The sequence below is a fragment of the Lutra lutra genome, chromosome 8 (assembly GCF_902655055.1).
Source record: "Lutra lutra chromosome 8, mLutLut1.2, whole genome shotgun sequence".
Taxonomy (NCBI): Eukaryota; Metazoa; Chordata; class Mammalia; order Carnivora; family Mustelidae; genus Lutra; species Lutra lutra.
The window spans coordinates 130,921,878-130,947,467 of NC_062285.1; the positions used below are offsets into that span (position 1 = coordinate 130,921,878).

The 25,590-nt window shown below is 43.4% G+C and overlaps 1 protein-coding gene across 3 annotated transcripts in view; it reads right to left on the minus strand.

Moving 5' to 3' along the window:
- LARGE1 (LARGE xylosyl- and glucuronyltransferase 1) overlaps positions 1-25,590 on the minus strand; it is a 528,909-nt gene that overhangs the window by 62,836 nt on the left and 440,483 nt on the right. For all 3 annotated transcript variants that reach the window (XM_047740096.1, XM_047740097.1, XM_047740094.1), the window contains exons 8-9: positions 20,602-20,714; positions 18,652-18,777 (exon numbers count right to left, since the gene is read on the minus strand). In XM_047740096.1, the coding sequence (XP_047596052.1) occupies positions 18,652-18,777; positions 20,602-20,714 (239 nt within the window). The remainder of the gene's footprint in view (positions 1-18,651; positions 18,778-20,601; positions 20,715-25,590) is intronic.

A 25,590-nucleotide genomic window follows, 5' to 3' on the forward strand; every position in this document is an offset into this window, starting at 1 on the left:
CGAACCTCTATTTTCCAGTCTGACACAAGGACACAACAGTGCCTGCTTCCGAGGATCAGTGAGACAAGACATGGAAAGGCGTCCACTGCAGAGCCTGGAGCAGACTGCTACTCGGCTCGCCTGTGTCTCTGGAGCTCGCACACTCTGTTCCCGTGGGATGCCCTTTAAAGCGACCCTACCCCTCAGTCTCTATTTAAAACCCGGATTGAATGCAAGGCCTGTGTTGGTCCCACTTTGCAGGCATTGTGATGGGCCGGGTCAACGTCTGTTGACTGCCAATGGAATCTACTTCTGTCGCCACACCAGCTGCTGAAGATTCTAGCCCAGCTCTCGTCCTTCTCCTTTCCCAGTCCTGACCATTACCGGGAGCGGCTACTAAATAACGGTGTATCTGAAACTCAGGTCTCAAGCCATAAAGGTTGTGGTGACTCTCCATCTCCTCTTACACAGGTTCTTGTTGCTTCTTGGTTTTTACAAGTCCCAAAAAGAAAAAAAAAAAAAATTCTTCCCAGACAAAAGTGCATCATTACCCAGGAAAGGGGCAGAGAACAGACCAAACTTGGTGACTGCTTAGTCTCTTAGTAGGGCCATCCATGAACCTAAGGTCCTGTCCTACATCCTACCATTTCCTGTCCGGTCATCTGAAACATTTCTTATTTTTCCCTGCCGGAGTGGGGAGAGGTTGGGGAGAGGAAAAGCGACAGCAGGACAGTGGCCACCTGTGATAATACCCAGTGCTGTGAGGGTCATGCATCCATAAGGAGATCCCGCTATATCCTCTCACATGCTTTACGTTCCATGTTTTCTTTTTTTGCTCTAAAATGGGGTTAATGATCAATCTGAACTGGATTTTGGTATGTGTGGAGCATTCCTGATGGGCCCCTGATAGCCGGAAATGGCAAAGAAGTGCAAACAGTATGCGAACACTCAACGAGTACTGTCTTCATGTGGACAGCCAACTTGTGGATGGTCACCGGCCCCATATTCTTCCTCTCTATGGAATTAATGATAAAGACTTTACTCGCATTTCACAGAATCCCCACAGTGTCCCTCTGGGGAGTGTCTCTTTTGATCTTGGAACAGGGAGGATAGGGGGAAGCAGATTCTACCTCTAGGGATAGCAAAGAATCTTTAGTTGAGGGATTCTATCAAAGTTGGTTGAGGAGCAGTTGGGTTTGTAGTCCAGTGGGATTCGGCCAATATGGTGGAATGTCAGTAATGCCTTTAGAGGTGGGCACAGTATGAATCACTGCGCCAGGAAAGGCAGCTAGCTTCCTGGTTCCCAGAAGACACCTTCAGTAGAGGCCCACTATCGCTTTTCCATATGCCCTGCATCATCCCATCACAGACCTGCACCTGGCCTTCTTCCCATGATTCTCATGGGGCTGTCGGCCACACCCGATCTTCCAGAAGCAGCAGCATGTGACTCAGTCTGACCAATGAGTTATTCCTGACCATTCCTAAGAACACAGAGATGGGTTCAGGTGTGGGCATGTGACCCAAGAAGGGTCAACAGAGTCACTTGAGTGGGTTATTGAGAGAAAGACTGGGATCATGAGTGTTCGTCACTCTTCTGTTACTTGCTTTGACTTCTTCATAGCATGTCTGACCACCTGGAATGACCAATTTGACCATTTGTTTTCTTTGGTATATATATTCTGCCCTAGAATACAAGTTCACGGAGAGTAGGGCCCATGTAATCTCACTCACTACCGTAAGTGCTCAGAGCAGTGCCCGGCCTACAGCACATACATCATACGTATTTGTTGAATAACTAGGCTCTGCGTACTTACGGGCAGGGGAACTGCTAAAAATCACCCTGTTGTAACAGAGGCAGCACGAGAGGGACAGAGAGAAAGGAGTGAGCTTGCCTGTCATCTGAGCACCCATAGGTCACTGTGTCAATGTGGAGGGCCGGATAGGGCACGCTCACGTTTTAGAGATGTACTAGGGTTTCAGTGTGCCTGGGTGACGGTCCCACCAATCATTAATATCTATTTTTAGTGCACTTAATAATGTCTAATATCAATCTATAATTAAAATATCCCTCACAAAAAGAACAAATGTCTTTAAAATTGAGTCCTGCCTGATAACCCAAAGTATAAAATAAATATATATGAGTCGTCATGGATATCAATAAATGACTGAATAAATAAATAAATAGAAATGGGGGAGAGAAGCAGATCTCCTTACAGAAGAGCCCTTAGTAGTAAATCCCATCCCTCCTTAGGAATTTAGAACTTAACCTCCCCACTTTCCATGTGTGGTGGGTGCGGTGACTCACTTCTGAGAAATGAAGCATGAAAGGGGAAAATAATCACTTTATGGTGGAGAAATCTGGCAAACACTGCCTTAGGACAGACAGTTAGGGTCCTTAATGATGCCACATGTGAAAATCAGGTCCTTCGTGATACAATGGGATACCCTTAGGAGTGGACACCATTTACCTCTGTGATATCTTCTCAAAAAACCCATAATCTCATTCTAATCTTGAGAGAAATACACTGGACAAACCAGTGTTTATGGTGAATGAAATATCATGAGGGATATTTTACACAGTGCCTGACCAGTACATCTTACAACGGTTAAGGTTAGTCATGAAAAACATGGAAAGACTGAAAAAGTGTTGGAGGCCAGAGGAGACTGAGGAAACAGATCACTAACGGAAACCATGGTGAAAGGTGCGTAAAGCCTGCAGATCAGTGAAGCTGGACCCACCAATGTGGGCTTGTCAGTTCGTTGTTATCATGTAGGACATTAACATCCGGGGAACTGGACACTAAATATGGGGGAAGGGTGGGTATGGGACTCAGCACTACTTTTATAACGTTTTCTGTAAATCTAAAAATCCTTCCAAAGAAAAGTATTAAAAACAAAGAACAGTCCTACAAAGTAACAACCGATTTCGAGCACCAGATGGACGAGCTCAGGTGACCAGCAGGAAAACAGCTGAGCCAATGCTTCTCTTTCCAAGAGGAGCCCCCTCCTTAGCTACCTTCCACTACAGAAATGCTTACCTAATTAGCTCTGGCAGGAAGCTGGCAAAAAAAAAAAAAAAATTTTCAAATATGGATTTACAACCACTATCGTTAAGGAAGAGTTTCACCCCAAGTCTGTAGAACGCCTGATGACACTATGTAACGTAGGTACAGGGACATACGATGAGCAAGACACTTTAAAAAAAAGCACAAAAGTGGAAAAAAATGAAATTTCTAAAAAAATAAAAAAGAAATAAAGCAAAATTGAGCTTTAATAAAAAAAACAAAAACAAAAAAACAAAACCAAAGCAACCAGGGGCACCTGGGTGGCTCAGTTGGTTAAGTGACTGCCTTCGGCTCAGGTCATGATCTCAGGATCCTGGGATCGAGTCCCTCATTGGGCTCCCTGCTCAGCAGGGAGTCTACTTCCCCTCTCATTTTACCCCTCTAATGTTCTCTCTTTTAAATAAATAAACAAATAAATAAAATCTTAAAAAAACAAACCAACAAACAAAAAAACACAAAGCAATCAGGGCATGCAGACAAGCCTCCATCATTTTTTGGTGACGTGTAAAAAGTCTTGTGAAAGTCCGTGTAGAACTTTACAATGTTCCACTAAACCCCTGTGAAAAGAGTTTAGCAGCCCCTTCGGGGATTTCATATGTAAAATGAAAGATAATAAAATCCAGGAAGGGAAACACTTGTTTTTCCTGCCCGGCTGAAAAAATACACAAGGTAATACGGTAACAAATGAAGTAAAATCCTTTGTCAGCAAATACAGCGAGAAGAGTCACAAAAATGAATGCCGCTGGCCCGAAGATCCTCGTATGAGAAGAAATTACATGGGAGATTTGCTACAGTGTTAAATCAAGGCACTGAGGATCCTGATGTGTGTCAGCTTCTGCTATCTGCAAGATTTTGTTTAGATAATTAAATACCCGAAGAACAACTTTTCGGTGAGCACTCAAGGGACCATGTGCGGGACAAGTCGTAATCTGAACGGCAAATTCCTCCTTCAGTGACGACATGGTCTTACGGAAAGTGCAGGTGGGAAGGGTAGAAGCAGCTTTGATTGGAATAACGGAAGGATTCCAAGCAAGGTCACAAAGTGATACTGAACTCCTTTTCTGCATTACTGAAGGCAAGTTTGCCGCAAAGCACTTGAAGCCAGCGTGCACAGGTATTACTGGGTAAAACCGATTTGGTCATATTTTTATAAACACGAGACTGAAACTATCATAGAACTTTCTATAACACTTTCAAATGACACGAGGAATAACCACGGAAATCTTCTGTACAAGACAGAGCTCTGCTAGTTAACCTCATGGCAAAAGCCTTATAAGAGATGGCACAGGTAAAGATGATTTATACATTTGTTTTTATGAAAAAATGGGGATCAATGTTACACTATCTCATACTTCTGAAAAAAAAAAAATGCACCTGTAATCTGACCCTTCAATGTTGAGGTAATGAATGGGGTAGTCACTGCTTTTAGAAAGAACCTGTGATATGGAGAGAGCTTTTAGAAAATAGATGTTTGAAATTCTTTCCATCGTTATGGGATTTTGAGGTAAGAAAACGCTGTGCTACCTACCGAAACCCTCATTTCTACCTATTTAGAAACTTCGGTGGTTTGATGTCCACAGCCAGCAAATACTTCTTAGTTGGTGCTTCCCTCTCTCAAAATTCTTCTCATAATAAAACCCAGATTACCTAGGGAAGTGCTTCTTACAGTGGGCTTTTAAGGAACCATTCCCATAAGGTTTTCCAGGGTCAAAGCGGTCTGTTCTGTGTGCTGAAATGGAAATGCTGGGGATTAACCAAACCCATCAGGATTCCTGGGTACAGGATGTCCTAATACACAATTTTGTATATACAGTACACGAACTCGCCCTCCGCACCCCTCCCCAGCTCCCGTGTTTGAAGAAATCCCATTTACAGTTCTTAGAACTATTTGGGTACGTGCTCTAAAAAGTGCTACTGTAGGGTAGATTTTCCAGAGGCACCACCTTGCTTCTAGGAATTTGGTTGACATTTCCAGGAATATCATCTTCATCTCAACTTCATCAGCTACATATAACACAGCCAATGATAGGCATCTTAAATCACTAACACCCAATGGAGTTAAGTTCTGAACCTAACGAGCAAACAATAGTGAGTGTCAAAGGGAGCCAAAAGACCAAAAGCTTAAATTATCCAAAGTCCCCTGCACTGAGCATGCCATTCTCCAGCACAATATTAGGGCACAAGGTGACATTTCACAAACCCGCACTTAACCTCTGGCAACCCTTGCCCCTTCAGGTCCCTACGTCCTGTCTGTGAAATGAGGGTGTTGGAATGGACAAGGAAGAAGAACGCTTGTTGACATGTTTTGCCCACAAGCTGACTGAAAATTACCGAGAGAGCGGGAATAATCCCTAATTATTAATTATTGGCAATAAGGATACGAGGCTTATGCTCCAGGTCTCCCAGCCCAGTATGAGCCGCTTTACGCATCCACCCTTATCTTCACATCTCTGTAACTATGCCCATGACCTCCTTACTTTCTCATGCGAGGACACTGGTGAAGGGAGGTGAAGGAACCCAGAGACAGCCCCCCAGCCTGGTCCCCAGTGCATGCTCTGCTGGGTCTGCTGGGTGCATGGCTGACTCCGAGGCAGGAGCCACCGAAGAGCCAAGCACCAGGCTACTCGAAAAGGGACCAGCCACCTCGTTTTTAATCCCAGGTTCCCTCAAGTGTACTAGAGCCGCAGTGCTGCCCAGAGACAAGAAAGCACTTGGAGCCCTTGGACTTGAGTCCCAGGATGAAATTAAACAGGCACTGGCCTGAAGAAAACATGAGGTCTGGTTGGGAGGTGGGGATTGTAGATTTTAGATCTTTTCCCCCCAAGCAACTGTTTTTTTCTTCCAGAGCCATCCTAATCCTCCCAAATCAACCTCCCCATTCATCATTCTTATTACCCTCTCTCTGGTTTCCCCAGCCTCATTTTTCACAGTAGTCTGCTTGGCTACAGCAGGCTCGATATGCTAATGCAAGGCAGCCCCCCATCTTCCTCAAAAGATGTGAAAACTGACACCTCTCTAAGCATTATAAAATGTTTTAAAACTTGAGTTAGTGTGACTCCTTTTATGCAAATGGTACAGATTGCCTCTAGGAACATACATCATTTCTCCATATGGATGGCACGTTTTTCTCTTGGTTTTTCTCTTTTTTAGGGTTTTTTCTTTTAAGTGTACTCAGCTCCCAATTTATGAATGGGTGGTAGTCAAAAATCCAGCCTCTGAGTCTGTCACTTAAAATGCAAATGTTCTTCAAGGAGACAATGTTAAGAGTCTCTGTTCTGGGGTTAGCCCTCCAAGAGCCATTTAATACAAAGAGGGATCACAGCGAATAACCCTATAGAAGCATTATCTCATGTGAAATGTTTTCCTGGGAAAACATAATAAGGTGGAAACTCAGCCCTGTGTCAAAAGAAGGAGCTCCGGAGTTAGGGTCAGGCTGACGTGAGTTCAAACCTCAGCACTGTCCTGTTTTGCTGTGTGATTCTGGGCAAGCAGTCAGCGACTGAATCCATCTGATCCTTAATTGTCTAACATGTAGAACAGATTCATATTCACCCTGGGAGACTTCTGTAAGGACTGAATGCCACCACGCTTGGCACACACACCATTCCCACCCAATCTGCCTGCTAAGGATGCTACCCCATCCTTTGGGGTCCCAGCCCAAACTTGCTTACTGTCAATCTCGGAAAGCGATCAGTGCATTCTGGGCAGTTGTTTTTGGAGCACTGGTGTGGTCCCTGCTGCCTGCCACCTGGTTTGCTGTTCCTAACTTGCTCCTTCCCACTCTCCAGAGGCATATACAAGGAAGGAGGGGTGGATTCAACAGGACTGGGGAGAAGGGCGGCAAGGGTGTTTGCGGGCTGAGGAATGACGTCAGGGCAGAAGATGAGGAAGGAAGAGACCTGATACTCGGACCTCCTACAGGATCCCTCAAGACAGACTGCATCACACCCTCTGGCTCTCTTAGGTCCCTATACTTCCTTCCATTGCAACACTTAGCACGCTGTCCGGGAAGTTTCTGCTTAATGGTTGCTTCTTACTAGACTGTGACCTTCCTGAGGGCAGGAACCATGGCTTAGCCCCAGGGCTCCAGGAGCTCACACAGACCCAAGGACTAGACCCTCTGCTTGCCACTTCCTGACCATCATCCACTGTTCCCGGCCAGGGCTTCCTTCTCTAAAAGCCTCCTGACGACTCAAGGATGAGAACACAGCTTCCTAGCTTCTCTCCCATTCTCCCTTCTCATACCGCCCTTTGCTTGTCTCCGAAGAGTTCGTGCTCCTGGTGAAAGAATAAAAAGATGTTCCTTTGGGTCCTTGTCTTTTTATTTAAGATTCAGCCAGCGAAGGCTGAGTCATCAAGCTTTAGGACTGAAAGATAAAAAATGAAGGGTCTTTGAAACACAAAGACGGAGGTAAAGTCAAGTGTGTTTCTATGGCGCACTCCAGGGGCCCGGTGGAGAACAGGGCCAGAAATGATGGCCTCCATTTTATCGAGAATGTAACAGACCGGGAGAAGGTAAGTGGTTTACACAAGTCCTTCAGTTGGTAAGAGCTAGAACTGTCATTAGAATTTACAGCATTGCTTGGCTCCAAAAGCCTATATGCTTCTTCCCTGTCCGTGAAATCATTTTTCCCCTTAGTTATTCTCTTAACCAATCTCCGCTTCACCTAAAGTTCTCTGCTGACACCCAGGACAGGCTAGACGCCCAAGGCCAGTGAGCGCCTCTCTGGTGGGGTGTGGGAGGCTGTCTGCTCCTACAGATGGAACTTTATGCTCGCCAAGAATGAGCTGTGTGTTACCAGATGTGTTTCTTTGCCATTTGTATTTCTCATGTAACTGGAAATGTAATCAAATATTCTTTGAATTAGGTTGAGGGCAAAAAGAGAGTTCTATTTCCGTGGAAGGCCAGTCAAAGCTTTGGAACAACTCAGTAAAAGGAAGTCCCTTTAAAAAATGGCTGTCAGGGGCGCCTGGGTGGCTCAGCGGGTTAAGCATCTGCCTTCGGCTCGGGTCATGATCTCAGGGTCCTGGGATCGAGCCCCACATTGGGGGGGGGGTCTCTGCTCAGCGGGGAGCCTGCTTCCCTCACCCGCCCCCCCCCGCCTGCTGCTCTGCTTACTTGTGATCTCTCTTCTGTCAAATAAATAAATAAAATCTTTAAAAAAAAATGGCTGTCAGATTAGGTGTGGGTGAGAGGCTATACAGGAACGGGAAAATGCAAAATCCAGGACTGTCCTCTACCTGCTTTGTAAAAGTCCTTAACTTCTTGCTCAACCTTCAAAGAAATGGATTGGGAGAACCACAGAAGATGGATAAGGAGAGATGTCTATGCAGGATAATACAGCATGATCGGCAGACAGAAAAAAACAACAACAAACTTGGCACTGGCTGAACAGACAAGCAAATCAAAGTTAACCTATTTTTAGGATTCTCCCCTGAACCGACATGTTCAAGCAGCTGACCCAGTGCAGGTGCCCTGTGTGATCCACAGGCGGGCTTCTTAGCTTGGTTGCCCTTTGGAGCACATGTGTGAGCTGATGGTGAGCAGGGTTCAGAGAACATCTGTATACTCCCCAGGGAGGAATAGAGGAATCAGCAAATAGGAGGTCCTCCCTAACTGTTGAATATAGTAGAGGACATAAAGGATGGGAGGAGGCAGAAAGAACTAAGCAAGAAAATGAGGAAGATGTGCTTTTACCTGGAATGTGAGGCCCAGGTTGGCCCAGAGGGACCTAAATTGTTAAACCAGGCTCTCGGGCTTCATGGCAATGTCCAGAACCCAATATGATCTGAAGGGTGGAACTTGGTCCTGTCAGTCTCTCTCCTTCCTCCCTGAACCTTCTCCTCACCTTTACATATTGGCTGTATTTCAGGGTTCTGTGTAAGATTTTGTTAGATATCCGTGGGTGAAATGACTTCCAGATTCTTTTTTAGGTTTATCTAGAAAGATAGGAGTTCACTTGATTTGACTCTGTCTTCCTGGTTTTGCTATTTCAAAGTCCTCTACTTAAATACAGAAGAGATTGCCAGAAGGAGTTCCCAAGTTAGTTTGCTGGATAGGTTCAAAGTAACAGTGAGGAAGCGATCACTGAGCAATGTCAGAGTGGCGTAGCCACCTGCCACGTCAACATCTTAGCTCTATGGGACTGGTGACTTTGTCTGTTTTGTTTCCCACAGCATTACTAGGGCCTGCAACCATGCCTGGCATAGAGGAACCTCTCAGTAAATGCACGAATGCACTGGTGTGTCTGGGATGGGCCGAGGTAACATACTTCTGCTTGCACACCTGGCTAGCTTGGTTGGTGTTCATAAAATGTCCGAGTTGAAAGCTCACAGATGACATCTCCTCTATTTTATGGTGTCTTGCCTTTTCCTTTTGCTGGCTGCAAGTTTGGAGGCTCTCAGATACCACGCCCAACGCACTGGCTTATGAATGCTTGCCTGGTGTCTTTAATGAAACTCCTACTGATCGTGCTAAGAACAAACAGGAGCTTAGGACACCTGCCAAGGTCCTCCGTACTCCTGAATTTACTTTTATTGTAGTAAGAGATCCATAAAATTTACCATTTGAACCATTTTCAAGTGTAGAGTTCAAGGCCACTAAGTGCATTCACATTGCTAGGCAATCATCACCACCATCCATTTCCAGGCCTCTTTCAACATCTCGCACGGATTATCTATACTCACGAACTCCACGTCTTCCCCTCAACCCAGCCCCTGGCAATCCTTGTCCCACCTCTTTCATCTACGAATTCAACTACTCTACGTATCTCATGCAAGCGAGACCATCCTGTGCCTGGCTCATGTCACTTAGTGTATCCTCAAGGTTCATCCACGCTGTAGCACGTGTGACAGTTTCCTTCCTTTTTAAGGACTCCCAAGGTCTTTAGACGCACTTACTTTTATAGAATTTTTATGGGGGTTTTTTTGGCATGAAAATAAGACTTGAGAGTTTGGAATTCTCTTGTACTCTTGCCTGGTCAAGAAATGTCACCTAACAAAAGCGAAAATGAACTTTTGGGACTTCATCAAGATCAAAAGCTTCTGCACAGCAAAGGAAACAGTCAAGAAAACAAAGAGGCAACCCACGGAATGGGAGTAGATATTTGCAAATGACAGTACAGACAAAAGGTTGATATCCAGGATCTATAAAGAACTTCTCAAATTCAACACACACGAAACAGATAATCATATCAAAAAATAGGCAGAAGATATGAACAGACACTTCTCCAATGAAGACATACAAATGGCTATCAGACACATGAAAAAATGTTCATCATCACTAGCCATCAGGGAGATTCAAATTAAAACCACATTGAGAGACCACCTTATACCAGTTAGAATGGCCAAAATTAGCAAGACAGGAAACAACGTGTGTTGGAGAGGATGTGGAGAAAGGGGAACCCTCTTACACCATTGGTGGGAATGCAAGTTGGTGCAGCCACTTTGGAGAACAGTGTGGAGATTCCTCAAGAAATTAAAAATAGAGCTTCCCTATGACCCTGCAATTGCACTACTGGGTATTTACCCCAAAGATACAGATGTAGTGAAAAGAAGGGCCATCTGTACCCCAATGTTTATAGCAGCAATGGCCACGGTCGCCAAACTGTGGAAAGAACCAAGATGCCCTTCAACGGACGAATGGATAAGGAAGATGTGGTCCATATACACTATGGAGTATTGTGCCTCCATCAGAAAGGATGAATACCCAACTTTTGTAGCAACATGGACGGGACTGGAAGAGATTATGCTGAGGGAAATAAGTCAAGCAGAGAGAGTCAAGTATCATATGGTTTCACTTATTTGTGGAGCATAACAAATAACATGGAGGACGTGGGGAGATGGAGAGGAGAAGGGAATTGAGGTAAATTGGAAGGGGAGGTGAACCATGAGAGACTATGGACTCTGAAAAACAACCTGAGGGTTTTGAAGGGGTGGGGGTGGGAGGTTGGGGGAGCCAGGTGGTGGGTATTAAGGAGGGCACGTATTGCATGGAGCACTGGGTGTGGTCCAAAAACAATGAATACTGTTAGGCTGAAAAGAAATTAAAAAAAAAGAAGAAGAAGAAGAAGAAGAAAGAAGAAGAAGAGGAAGAAAAGAAGAAGAAGAAGAAGAAAGAAGAAAGAAGAAGAAAGAAGAAAGAAGAAGAGGAAGAAAGAAGAAGAAGAGGAAGAGGAAGAAAGAAGAGGAAGAAAGAAGAGGAAGAAAGAAGAGGAAGAGGAAGAGGAAGAGGAAGAGGAAGAAGAAGAAGAAGAAGAAGAAGAAGAAGAAGAAGAAGAAGAAATGTCACCTAGGGGGCGCCTGGATGGCTCAGTGGGTTAAGCCTCTACCTTTGGCTCAGATCATGATCTCAGGGTCCTGGGACTGGGCCCCACATCAGGCTCTCTGCTTGGTGGGTAGCCTGCTCCCCCCCACCCCCCGCCTGCTGCTCTGTCTACTTATGTCTCTTACTCTCTGTCAAATAAATAAATAAAACCTTAAAAAAAAAAACAAATGTCAGCTATTACGAGGACATGGGCATTGCCTGTGTGTTGTCATCTGCCCCCTGACAGCTGAATGTGGAGTGCTTTCTCCTGAAACTCACCCACTTCTCAATTTTTGACCAATGACTTCTAAGCCCTAGTTTGCAAAATACGTACTACTTGAGTTTACAAGATAGCGCCCACATGTTGCTCTAACTTGATTGAAACCACTGACACGTCTTTCGAGAGGATTGGAGATTTCCTATGGGTGGATGGAGACTTCCTACAGATTGACTGGGACTTGATAGGACCACTCTTCCAGTTGGTGAGGGTGAAATTATTTGTGGTCTTAATTTTCACTTCCCAAATTAGCAAAGAGGTTGTATATCTTTTCAAGTGTTTACTGCCCGTTTCTTTACGATTTGGTAAAATGACTATATCTTTTATAAATTTTTCTTATTAATTAGTAAGTTATTTGTATATTTCATTTACTAGTCCTTTGTCAGTTATATATGCTGTAAATGTCTTTTTCTTTTCTCTTTCTGATGCTACTTTGATGGAAGTTATTAATTTCAATGTGGTTGAATTTACTGATCTTTTCATTTATGATCTATGCTTTTGTCGTCTTATTGAATAATGTCTTCCTAATTCTGAGGTCACAGGCCCGTTATTTAATTTTTTTTTAAATAAAAGTTTAATTTGGCTTGTCACATTTAAGTCTCTAATCCATCAGAATTAATTTTGTGCATGTATGAGATAGGGATTAATTTTCATTCTTCCTCATTGATAATCAGATGCCCCAGTAGCATTTGTGGATGATTACATCCTTTCTCCAATGGCCAGCAAGTCACCTCTTTATCTACCACATTTCCATATACATGTGGGTGGTCCTGGGCTCTTCGTTCTTTTTTGCTAATTCATTAGCACATCCCTAAACAAATGCTCAGCAAAATTTTGCTGTAGGTTTTCAGTGGCTACTATTTATGAGTTTTTGTCATAAATGAATATTTAATTTTATCAAAAAACTTCCTTGCATCTATTTACATGATTACACGGTGTTTCTCCTTTAATCTATTAACATGCTGAATGATACTTGTGGATTTTTCAATGTTAAATCACTCTTGTCTTTCCTGGAATAAACCCAAGTTGGCTATGATGTATTATCTATTTTATACATGGCTGAACTCAATTTGCTAATATTTTGCTTAAGGTTTTTGGAAACCTCTCATGAGTGAGACAAGCCTGTAGTTTTCTTTTCTTGCGCTCCCTGTGTCTGATTTTGGTATTGAGGATATCCTGGCCTCACTGAAATGGGTTGAAAAGTGTTCCTCTTTTTCTATTCTCTGCAAATTTTCCTAAAATTTGAATTATTTTTTGATTAAAAAATTGGTAGAATTTATCTCGACTTCTCATTGAGGGATACTGTGTACTTTGTAAAAAGGTCTAATGGCTAGAAGATAACCAGGGTTTACATTTTTTCCTTGGATCAGTTTTGGTAAATTATACATATTTAGGATTTTATTCATTTCATGCAAGCTCTCAAAATTTTGACATAATTTTGTTTACAGCATCCTCTTACTGTTTCCTCTAATTGTGCTTTATCTACTAGATTAAAACCTCCATAACCTAAGAAACTTTTGTTTGCTTTAGTTTCTGCTATATTCCTCGAACTCAGAAAGATGACTGGCTCAAACGCGTTTAGGGAATGAGTCCATGAATGTACATTTATGGCTCCATATTCATTTACTGGTGAGTTTTCCTGCTATTTTTCAGTGAGTCCTGCCACTGCTTTGCCTAGTCCATCGGTTCCTTTCTAAGAGCAAACTTCTGACTTTGTTGAATAATTTGTTGATCAGATTCTCCTTCTTACTTTCTTTACACCCTGTCTTTTAATTTTTGAATTTGCCCTAATGTTCTTTAGATATCAGCTTAAGTTATAGACTTGGCTTATCAATTTTCTGCCTTTCTTCTTTTTAATATGAAATTTAAGGCTACGAATTTCTTCAAATATTTGTACCATCTCACTAATTTTGACATGTATTATTTTTATTTTCATTCAGTTCTAAGTAGGTCTCAGTTTCAGTGGTGATTTCCACTTAGAACCATGAGTAATTGGGGTGCCTGGGTGGCTCAGTGGGTTAAAGCCTCTGCCTTCGGCTCAGGTCATGATCCCAGGGTCCTGGGATCGAGCCCCATGTCGGGCTCTCTGCTCAGCAGGGAGCCTGCTTCCTTCTCTCTCTGACTGCCTCTCTGCCTACTTGTAATCTCTGTCAAATAGATAAATAAAATCTTAAAAAAAAAAAAAAGAACCATGAGTAATTTAGAAGTATGTTCTCAATGTTAATCAAATATATTTTTAAAAATCTTATTACTACTAATTTAATTATACTGTATTCAGATACATATATTATATGAGCATATAATATATATACTATAAAGCGTATATTTTATAAAAATATAAAAAATAATATATAAACATATATCATATAAAATATTATATATATTACATGGAGAACATATATTTTACACACATATATGATAAACATTATATATATCTCATATTCTTTGAAACATACTGAGATTTGCTTTATGGTCCAGAACATGGTTACTTAGAAACAACGTCTCATGTGAACTTGAGAAGGATGTATATTCTCTGTTATGTACAAGGTTCCTTATTTGCCCAGTAAATCAAGATTTTTAACTGTGTAGCTCAAATATTCCATATTTTTAGTCGACTTTCTTGGGTTGCTTGATCTCCTGATATTTGAAAAGGATACACTAAAATATTCTACTATGATAGTAGGTTTGTTGATTTATCTCTGGAGTTCTTGTATCTCTTGGTGAACTTTTAATTTTTAAATTGTGACCATCTCAATACTAAATTAAATACATCTCCTACTAAATTATATATTTATTGCCTACCACTGCTTTGTCTGATACCAAGAGAGCTATCCCAGTTCTCTTTCTCCATCATCTGTCAAACTGTTCAGGCCGTCATGTGTTAGGTATGTCTTTCATAAAGAGCATATGCTGTATACTTGCTCTTCTTCAGTCGGACAACGTGTCTCCTCCTCCTCAACGTGTTCCTCCCCCAACTTAGTCTGCTTATTTGATTGATATATTAGACTTATTTCTATCATCTGATTTCTTGCTTTCTATTTTTCCCCTCTTTTTCCTATGCTGTCATTTTCTTCTTGCATTCTTCTTCTCCCCCCGCCACCCCAACAAATGATGGAGATATTTTGGTTGTTTTGGTTTTTCTTACTCCACTCACCATCTCTACCCACCCTGGATTTATAATTTCTGTGGTTTTTTTTTTTCTTCAATTCTTTTAGAGCTGAAGCTTGAAAGGTTAGACGTGCGTAACCATCTTAGCATTGAAATTATCTCACCAACAAAACAGATTCCAGAATACTTTAATTCCAATCATGTCCCTCCTGAGTTATGGAATGTCATTGTCTGATATTTTAGGTTGAACTGTTTGAAGCCCACAGTTATACATTCCTACTACTACTACTATTTAGAGATTGTTAGGCATTCCTACATATTTCTAATTTGTTTGTTCAGCATTCCTTCTTGGAATCATGATTCTATGGAATCATATTCCTTATTCCTGAAAATAAATCCTTGAGCAGTTTCTTTGCAGAGGTATGTTTGTGGCAAATCCTCTTTGCTTTTGCTCCTCTGAATAATCTTTTCTTGTATTTTGCTAGGTATACTATGTATTGTTGTTGTCACCCAGCACAGTTTAAGGTGTTACTTATACTCCTCTGGCTTCTGTTGCTGCTGCTAAGAACTCTCATCCGACACATGCCATGTCTTCATAGAGAATCTGATTTTTTTCTCTCTGGTTGGTCATTTACTTATTTCCATAGAACAGGAATATTTTTAATTTTTTTATTAACATATAATGTATTATTTGTTTCAGGAGTACAGGTCTGTGATTCATCAGTTTTACACATTTCATTCTCTCTGGTTATTTAAAAAAATCACTTGAGGCTGCTGCAGTCTTACTCCTATAGGTCTAAGTATAGCCTTATCTTTTTAATCTGCTTGTACATATGCATACCTTTTAATAGTTCTGGAAAATTCCCATTCACTATAAAGATGCCTCACTTCTGCGGTGCCTGGGTGGCTCAGTGGGTTAAAGCCTCTGACTTTGGCTTGGGTCATGATCCCAGGGTCCTGGGATCAAGCCCCACATCAGGCTCTCTGCTCAGCAGGGAGCCTGCTTCCCTTCCTCACTCTCTCTCTGCCTGCCTCTCTGCCTACTTGTGATCTCTATCAAATAAATAAATAAAATCTTAAAAAAAAAAGATGACTAACTTCCAGTTTTCTCTATTATTTCCTTCTGGCAGTCTAATTAGACACATTCCCAATATCTCAACGTCTCTCTCAGTTTTTCTCTTTTTCCTTGTGCGCTGGATTCTAGATAATTTCTTCAGCTCTCTCTTCTAGTTCACTAATTCTCTCTTTAGCTGACTCTAATTTACTATTTAACATATTCATTATATCTGTAATTTCAATAATTACGTTTTTCACTTCTAAAAGTACTATTTGATCCAAATAGGTCTACTTGCCTTTGAGAATCTCTTGTTCCTCCATCCTTTTAATTCTCTTTTATTTCTTACACAGAATAAAAATATTTGTTTTATATCTGACGAGTCTAATACCTGAAGTCTTAGAAATTTAATTCTACAGTTTCTGCCCTTTCTCATGGTGGCTTATTTCCCTGTGTGTTTAGGGATTACTGAATGAGAACTCATTTTTCTTAAAACTTGACCTAAATAATTCATTGAAGTCTTTCTTATTTTTGAGAGTATTCTTCTAGATCAGATTTCTGTTTATTTCTGCCAGGTGCCTGGCACATGTTCATTTTTCTTCTATTTCTTCCCATACATATAACTTCAGCCCACCAAATAATAGGAACACAGGCTTGAAATTAGAAATTCTCAAGGGAATTTCTCTTCTTATTTTACCTAAAGCCAAGGATAAGATGTATAACAGTCTCTATCATCTTCTCCTATCGGTATTTTTACACTTGTTATCTACTGAGGATATCACTTTTCCTGGATCCTAACTTTTGGTAAGGGTCTTCTGATTTGTCTCTCTTGGGGCTGGGACCCAAATTCCCATGTATCGCCTTTCAATAGAATGGCTATACATATGGTTTGCCTGACTTTAATTTAGGCCTAATGTCCCACTGTCACTGATAATAGCATTCCTTTGTTTGAATTATATAGTAAATTATATAGTTACTGACTTTTAAGCCAGGCCTCTGGTTCCCAAGGGTCTGCAAATACCCAGCAAATGTCAGATCCAGTCGCTTTTTGCTTATCCTTCTGGATCCATACTTTGTCATTGTTTCTGGCCTCTACTTACTTCATTGACTTTATAGACTGATCGACTATGTTTTCAAATCATTAAGAAAAAATTTTTATCCCATACTTTTTGGTGTTCTATACAGGGTTGATTTTTATTTTCCTCACTTTTAAGCTTCTAGTTCATGACAGTCTTGGAAATATTCCTGAGTATGTCATAGATTTTTCTTATGCCTAAGAAATACAGGACACAGCAAAGGAACTACATAAATGTTGATTGAAAGAATCAGTGATGGAGGTACTTCTGTTCTAAACACTTTCTAATAGTTTGTAATGACCTTCAAGATCAGTAAAATAAAAAAAAAACAGAAAAACAAAAACAAGTTCTTTCTTTTTGACTACGTTTCACTCCTGGGAAGGTGTGAACTTTAGACTGTTCATTACAACAGTTTATATTTGTGAAAATCTGAAAACAACTAAAGTAACAGGAATGCTTCGGTAACAGAAGAGTACAAAATGCTATGTGTATTAGGACCATAAATATTTGGCAACACACACATATGGACATGGCCAGAAGCTTCTTGGAAAAGACGGATTTATTAGGAAAGCAAGGTTTGGGTTCCTTTTTCCTTTTAAAAAACTCGAAACAATTGTTACTGCAGCGTCACGTGGGCAATGGCTATACATTTGAAATGACGTCGGCTCCCTGTGGTTGCGTGTGTCGACTTCCTGTCTGACACAGCCAGAAAGGCAAACGCACTTGCTGTCAGACAGGCCTGGGTTCAAGTCCTTGTTCTGTCACTTACTAGTGGAGGTCAGTCCTCACTCCTCTCACTGTAGGTAGAAAATTCTGACACACACTTTAACTCCGGGCTCAGCCAATAGGATATTAGCATCAAGGACTCAAGCTTTCCCTGCAAGCACTAAGACTTCCTCTCCCACTTGGCTTTGCCTGAGAATGAGTGGGCTGGCCTGCTCATGGGACATGACAGACACTGGAGGAGGGCCCAGGTGTCCCAGCCATCAACCACTGGATCCAAACCTGACCGCAGACACTTGGTTAAGCCAGTGAAAATCAGACAGCCGGCCAGCCCACCTGCAGACTCCTCTGCTACATAAACAGTGGTTTCAGTAACCCATTGGTCAGCTAGGGCTTACGATATTCTGAGGTGGGTCACCTAATGGCCTGTCTGTATTCAGCCAGGGGGCTGTGGGGAGGCACTGTGGGCCCTTCTATGTTATTCAGGTTTTCATGGTTGGAGCCGGTTACTTCCGGTCCCTACCACTATGTCTGGTACCTACAGACTGAAGATGAAGGCTTTTTGCCACCGTCACTGCTGCATGAGGTGGACTGAGATGTCACTGCTGTGTGAGGTGGACTGAGACACGCGGGCCGGTGCCTCCCCCAACCTGTGGCCACAGCACCAGGCAGGCCTGCTCACATGCCTTTCCTCACCGGTCTCTCTCCTCTGGCCACGAATGACCTGAAGGAAGGATGTGATTCTATCTGTGACACCTGGCACAGGGGAGTCCCTCCATAACTGTCTTCCTTTGAATTAAATGACTGAATCTGGGGAGCTGATAAGAACCCACACAGCCGGCAGCAGGTGGCAAGAGAAACCAGGCAGGCTGGTTCTTACCCAGGGAGGCCTCATGCTTTCCAGAAAGCCCACACAAGAGGGACAAAGAAAAAAAGGAGAAAAGCACATTCTTTCTGCTCTTCTCTGCCCTTATCTCTCTCAGCACACAGCACACAAAACTCAGAACCATTCAATCTGTGGAAGCGCCCTCCCCAGCCGGCATGGCAGCCTGGCCATCCTCTACCTTCAGATCAGACACGTCCCTGTAGCACTGCTCAGAGCGGGTGTGGTCTGACAGCTGCACGTTCCAGAAGCAGGGGAGCTGATACACGAGGAAGGGGTTCTGTTTGATGACGGCATTGAAAATATCCTGGGGGAGAAAAGCCAGACACAGTCAAGAGTCAGACGGATCTCACCTACGATGCCAACTCTCGAGGTACAGAGCAGCTCCTGGGCAAGGGACTCTCCTGAACCTCCCGCTCGGGACCCAGGCTGGCTTGCACTGTGGGCATTCCCTTGCCATCTCCCATCTCTAGACCCAAGCAGCTGTGCTTGGACAGAGACAGGGGAACGCTCCACACTGACTTGACACCCACGGGCTCCACTGGTCCCCAGAAGGCAAGTGGATGTGGGAGCAGACAGCGAGTGTCTTCTCCCCCATCCCGAGCTGGCAGATGTTAAATGAAGTCACTTTTCTGCCCCTCTTCCCACCTTATCGAGGAGCCCTGTGTCATCCATCCCAAGCCTCCAGGAGAGGAAACTGCATGATGACAAGTGGCTCTGCTCATTCACGGGCTGAGACAAATTACAGATTCTGTTTTAGCAGCACTTCCTGGGGCTTTTGGCGGACTCGATGATGGATGCACCTTGTTTTCCTGCAGGCCACGGTGCCCAATTCCACACTCCCCACCTCCAGATCCAACTCCGACTTTTCTAGGGAGGCTTTCCTTCTTTTGGGCTTTTCTCCAAGCTCTCGCTGCACCAGGCCATACTTATTAACTAGCTGCTGACAGGTGCTGCCAGGAGGTGAATTATGTGCCTTTGAAGGAGGAGATACCTGGATAAACTATCCTCATTGGACGGGAACATGCAATTGCTAGCTTTGGGGGACACACTTGAGTCACTGTGACCTGACTTAAAATACAATGATGGAGGACAATTTCCCCCTCAAGTTAAAAATAGCTACCTGGGTAATTTTTAATTCATTCATTATTATACCAGATCTCATGTTTGAAAAAGGAAATTAGTTTCTGGCTGCTTCGGAAATACTGAATAACAATAACAATAATAATAATAATAATAATAAAATAAATAAGAGCAAAGTAACCCTGTAGAGTTTCTTGCTTCCTCTGCATTAGAAAACTTGGCAAAAATATGGTGAATCAGACCATCGAACATGGAGGAAAAACATGGGAGTGGGCTTGCTTTTTGGGTGAACAGGAAAGGGTAAAAATGCAGAGGACCCAGAGAAGTGTTGTCTCCATTTCAACATGGCCTGCTACACCACAGGGAATAGTAAGTCTAAATGTGTGACCCTGGCAGGGCCAAGGTCAGAGGCTTGGGCACCCACACTTCCCAGCAAAAATGAGACATGGGACTTTGACGATTTATGTTAATGGTCTGGTGGAGCGCATGGACTTTTCCCGATTGCCTAGATTAGAAGCCAGTTATTTCAGCTAGGAATTTAGATTTGTCCCTTCCATTTAAATGTGCAGGTCACAGCCCAGGTTCTCAAGAAAAGGTGTTGCTGTAGAAGCGAGAAAAGCAAAATGAAATCTTATCTGGGAAATAGGCTGTGGTTTTCCGGGGTCACAAGCAGCAGGAGCTACACACCCCACACCCAGACGGAGAGAGCGACCTCCTCTTAGCACATCTGACTGTCGTTTACTTACTGGTCTGCTTCAATAAACTATGAGCTCCCTGAGGCCAAGGACTGCATCATCATCTCTGCAATCCTAGTTCTGAACATCGTCCCTCGCACATGGAGCATGTAGTGAAAGGCTGCTAAATGGACAGATGACTTCATGGACAAACTCGGCTGTTGACTTAGACAGGCAAGCACCAGGCAGATCGATCCCAGGGCTGGTCACATAATCGGTGGGAAAATCGTCCAGACCCAGCAACTTTCAGGCTTCTTTGAGAAACAGTACAAGGCTGTTTAGGAATAACTCTACCTTCTAGGCTGGCCACTCACCTGGTCAGCTAAGGAGGTGGACAGCATGCCCATGAGCTCCCTCTCTGCAGTCAGCCGCCACATCTGCTCCCACTTCATCTTCCGCAGCTTGTCCAGAAGTAGCAGGATCACTCCTGGGCAACAGCAGAAGATGGGAGAGGGAAAAGCAATGGTGAGACGCAGAGCCAGGCACACGCCTGTCCCCTGTCTGGAGGTGAACACGCCTGGGTTCCATCCCAGGCTCTGTGAGGGACACATTCTCTCTACAATATCCTCACTGTACGGAGAACGTTACAGCGGCCTCAAAGGCTGTTGCAAACACTAAGTGAGATGGACAAAACAGCCTAGCACTTTCTGGAGACGGGATGGTGGGGATAGTTGCGCAACCATGCGAATGTACTTAATGCTTCTGAACTGAACACATAAAGGTGGTTAAAAGGGTATAATTACAATTATGTCATGCATATTTGGCCACACACATTTTAAAAAGAGTATAATATTGCACCTGCTATGTACTCCATTCCCTATAAGCATTAGGTTCCTTCCTATTTTTTTTTTTTTCCCAGAGATAGGACAACCTTCCTAGGTTTAGTTGAAGGAAGCTGTTTGTACAATCTGCGCCGTTTATCTTTATAGATAAAGAGCAGCTCTCCTGCAATTTTATTTATTTATTTATTTATTTTTTAAAAAGATTTTATTTATTTATTTGGCAGAGAGAGATCGCAAGCAGGCAGAGAGGCAGGTAGAGAGAGAGGAGGAAGCAGGCTCTCTGCCGAGCAGAGAGCCCGATGCGGGGCTCGATCCCAGGACCCTGAGATCATGACCTGAGCCGAAGGCAGCGGCTTAACCCACTGAGCCACCCAGGCGCCCCAATAAAGAGCAGCTCTCCTGCAATTTTATTCTAGGTAAGTCTGGCCAATTGGCTTTGATTTATTGACAAGCCATACGAGCTTGTTCCAGTGCTCCTGACTTCCAAAGTCTTCTCTGGTCCCCACAACCAACACAGATGTAAGCTATGGTGAAGGCAGTACAGATGCTGATGAGCTCCATTTTTGTTTTGTTTTGTTTTTTAGTTTTCATGGGGGAGGGACCTGGATCCATGAGGGAGGGGGCGCTGTGTAGCGAGAGAAATTGTCATTGTATACCCTTGTGTTATTTTTTTTTAAATGTTAGAAAAAAATCTGAAATTTATGACTCAGGCAAAAATTAACTAGTGACAGTCTAAAAAGGAAAGCAGATTTTGGCTTTGCCGGATGACTCAGAAGCATAGCCACTCCCAGGGCAGTCAGAACCTGTAGAGAGAGCCCAGAGCAGGGAACACGTGGAGCCAGGAGAATTTCCCTGCAGGCCACTGCAGTTAATTTCGTGGCTGGAACTGTAGCACCCATGGGCACCCGAATCAATCCTGCCCAGGATGCTTAGCTCAGCAGAATGGCCGGTGGAGAAAACTCCAGGAATGACAAATGATCTTAGTTGATACCTGGTACATACATTGCTAACATTTTTGGAAAGAACCTGAACCCCCAAATCCCACATAAATGTCAACTCTGAGGCTTTTTTAAAAAACCGATTCCAGTGGTATGTATGTGAAGAAAAAAAGAAAGTCACCATTTCATCCAAGCTGTTTGGTCTGGTAAAACTGAAATTTAAAAAAACAAAAAACAAAAAAACAAAAAACGTACATGATAATGGTCAGCCTAGGATCATACGCAGATCTAAACTCATAAGTCTAAAGCTCAAATTACCTTTTTTGCGTATCTCCTTTGTGGTTTGCTAGGTTCTGCCCGTGTCTTTTCACTTAACACTCACAAGAGCGTTACAGGCTGGATGTCATCATCCTTATTTTGTAGGTGGGGAAATTGAGAGGTTGATTCAGACACTTGAACAATTCACAGTATCAGAGAAGCTCTAGCAGATTCGAACTCAGAGTTGGCTGGCTCCAAAGCCACTGCTTCTTCATCTACACCAGAGATCCCAGAGCCCCAGCCCTGGAGTCCTGTGACTCAGGCCAAGACTGTTTCCTTTCGTGACTTTTGGTTTCTGTATGTGTAAAGTAAGAAAAATGCTACTTGCCCTGTGCAACTCAGAAAGTGGTTATGCCCCCCCCCCTCAGGGGTAGGCTAGCAAATATCTGATTACAGGCTCTCCAAGAGGAAAAAATTAAAACTTGATTGGTAGCATTTGCTGATTCCCATAGAGTAAATACTCCCACCATGGCTGATTTCAAGCTACCTAGGTGATGTCTGGAACACCCAGTTGGGAAGAAATGCACACAATTGATGTGCCTTCCCCCCACCCCCACCCCCACCCCAAATCAGTGCAAGCTAGCTCTAGCACACCACTGACTTTGTTCACGGAAGCAGTTTTAGAAATAGTGAAATTCACCATAAGCATGCTACTTGCTTCTTTCCGGGACAAAGAAAAGAAAAATTTACAAAGTTACAAACAAAAAACACAGTGACATAGTGAAATTCACCATAAGCTCACTACTTGCTTCTTTCTAGGACAAAGAAAAGAAAATTTTACGAAGTTACATACCAAGAGAATACAGTGAGGTATTCAAGAATATCAATCCCAGTCAAACACATAAGAGAATTTCCTTAAATCTCACTGCAGAAACTAAATCTAATTAGGTTGGGGAGATGCTCTCATACACAGAGAAAATGGGGAGGGGGTGGAAGCCATACAGAGTGATGGAAAGTATTAATGCACATTCTGGAGTCCCTAGAGATGTCGATAGATCTATCAGTCTCAGGGGACTGAACTGAGAATTGATGCCTTTAAATGGTGTTAAGACTTGGCAAGTCCTCTGTGGCCGATGTGACCCCACCTTGCGTGCCAGACTCGTTGAACAGAGGTGGGTGTCTAGAACAGGAGCCTAAATGCAGAAACGTGGGCTTATTCTCCTGGTCCCCCAGCCTTTTCCGTTGTGTGATGTTAATTTTCTTAAAATTTATTTATTAGACAGAGATGACAAGTAGGCAGAGAGGCAGGCAGAGAGAGAGGAGGAAGCAGGCTCCCCGCTGAGCAGAGAGCCCGATTCGGGGCTTGATCCCAGGACCCTGGGATTATGACCTGAACCAAAGGCAGAGGCTTTAACCCACCCAGGCACCCCTGTGATGTTAATTTTTTAAAAGCATGAACTCTTCCAAACCAACAGAAAATTCTTGAAACTAAAATGACAAATACCCACCACCCCAGTCTAATAAATGAGAAATGCACTGCCACATTTGCTGTGAATAATACAACATGACAGATAAATCAAAAGCTCCTTCATCTTACTCGGGCTCTCCCTTTCCCAAGGGTAACCACTACGCTGAGGTGGCTGGGTTTCCCTTCCATGCATGCGTTTAGTTTTATTCTCTATGCATGTATTAATCAACAAGCTATGGGGCTTTGTCTCAGAGTGCCTTCCTTCCATTCTAATTTCTCCTCTCACCCAATGTTACGTCTTTAAGACTTAAAAGCAGGTGAAAATTTCAATATCTAGTCTATTCGTTGCCATCACTTTACTCATTGTATGAAGAGACCACAGGTTATTTATGTATTTCCTGACCCAACGACATTTTGGCTGCTTTCTGGCTTTCTCCTATTATAAGCAATGCTGCAGTAGACATCCTAATCCCGACTTCTGGGGCGCACATCTGAGAGCTTAGCTGGGGTCCAATCTTCAAAGCTGTAAGGATTGCCATGTTGGGGGTGCCGTTTGCCCTAAAACATCTCGAACTTCTCCATCGTCCTCCTCTCTTACGTTCAGACCATCATGGTGTCCTACGGATTCCACATGTGAGCAGCTTCTGCGTCTCTTCCTCTACAGACCCATCCAGTAATTTATTGAGCACCTACGCTGTGCCAACGACGGAAATAGACTTGTGTGTGTTACTCATCCCTACTTTTCCCGATATCATGAGTTTCATTCAAAATATTAATTCAACTGGATGGAGAACATTCAGTCTTGGCCAGACCCAGCCATAAAAGACACGCAAGCCATCATGATTCAGGTGCACACTGAGGACAAGCACTGTTCATTTAGGGAACGTGGAGGGAGGCCTCAGCAGCCAGGATCCAGGGAGAGGACCAGGTCAGGCAGACGAGGTAGGGACGTCTGAAGACAAAGGCCGAGCAGCAGGACGGTGCATGCAGGAACTGGGTATGATGGTGGGATGGCTGAACTAGAGTTCTTTGGGGCAAATGTCAGGAGGCGTCCCCGAGCAAGTGAGCAGGGGATGCATCAGGAAGGGCTCGTAGCTCTGCAAAAGAGATGCTTTCCAAGCATTTTCATGTCACTTCTTACACAGAAAATGATATCCTTCCAACTTACTTGTGACTGGAAGGGCTCATTCAGAGGGTCTGGCTGCCCCGGGTCCCATTCAGGGGCCCCCATGGCTGAAGGGATCACCACTTTGGCACATCTGTCACCCACATATGCCACACAGGTTAGAAAGTCCTGCCCAGGGCACCTGGGAGCTAGTGAAGGATTTTGAGCAAGAGAGGGACCACAATGGACTCTGTTTCGGAAAAGCCAACCTAAAATGTTGGTCGATCAGGTCGCTTCACAGGCTGAGAGGCTCTCGGATCTCAGGCAGTCTAAAGAACAAGCGGTAATTCCTTAGCCGGGCACACCAGGCCCATCTTGCCACGATTTACCTTTTCTCTTTCCAACAGACCATTCCTTCCAGCAAAACTGGCACGATGGCATTTTGCCATTTCACTACATCTTTCTCTGCAAACTTGACGAGCGAATACGCAGTTTGGTTTTCTCTTTAGAATCCCAGAAGGTTGACTAAATATACTACTGTCCATTCCCTGAGTCAATTAGAATCCCAAACGAAACAAAAAACTCAGGAGAAGCAGATTACAAAGCTTATGAACTCTACTGCCGGCTTCCGCGTTCAAGAGCTTCCACATTTATCCTCTTCTGACTCCACAACATCTTAGAAAGGAGACAGGCTGCTCATTATCATCGCTTTTGGACAGCTGTGGGAAATGAGGTGCTAAGAAGGTGACTCT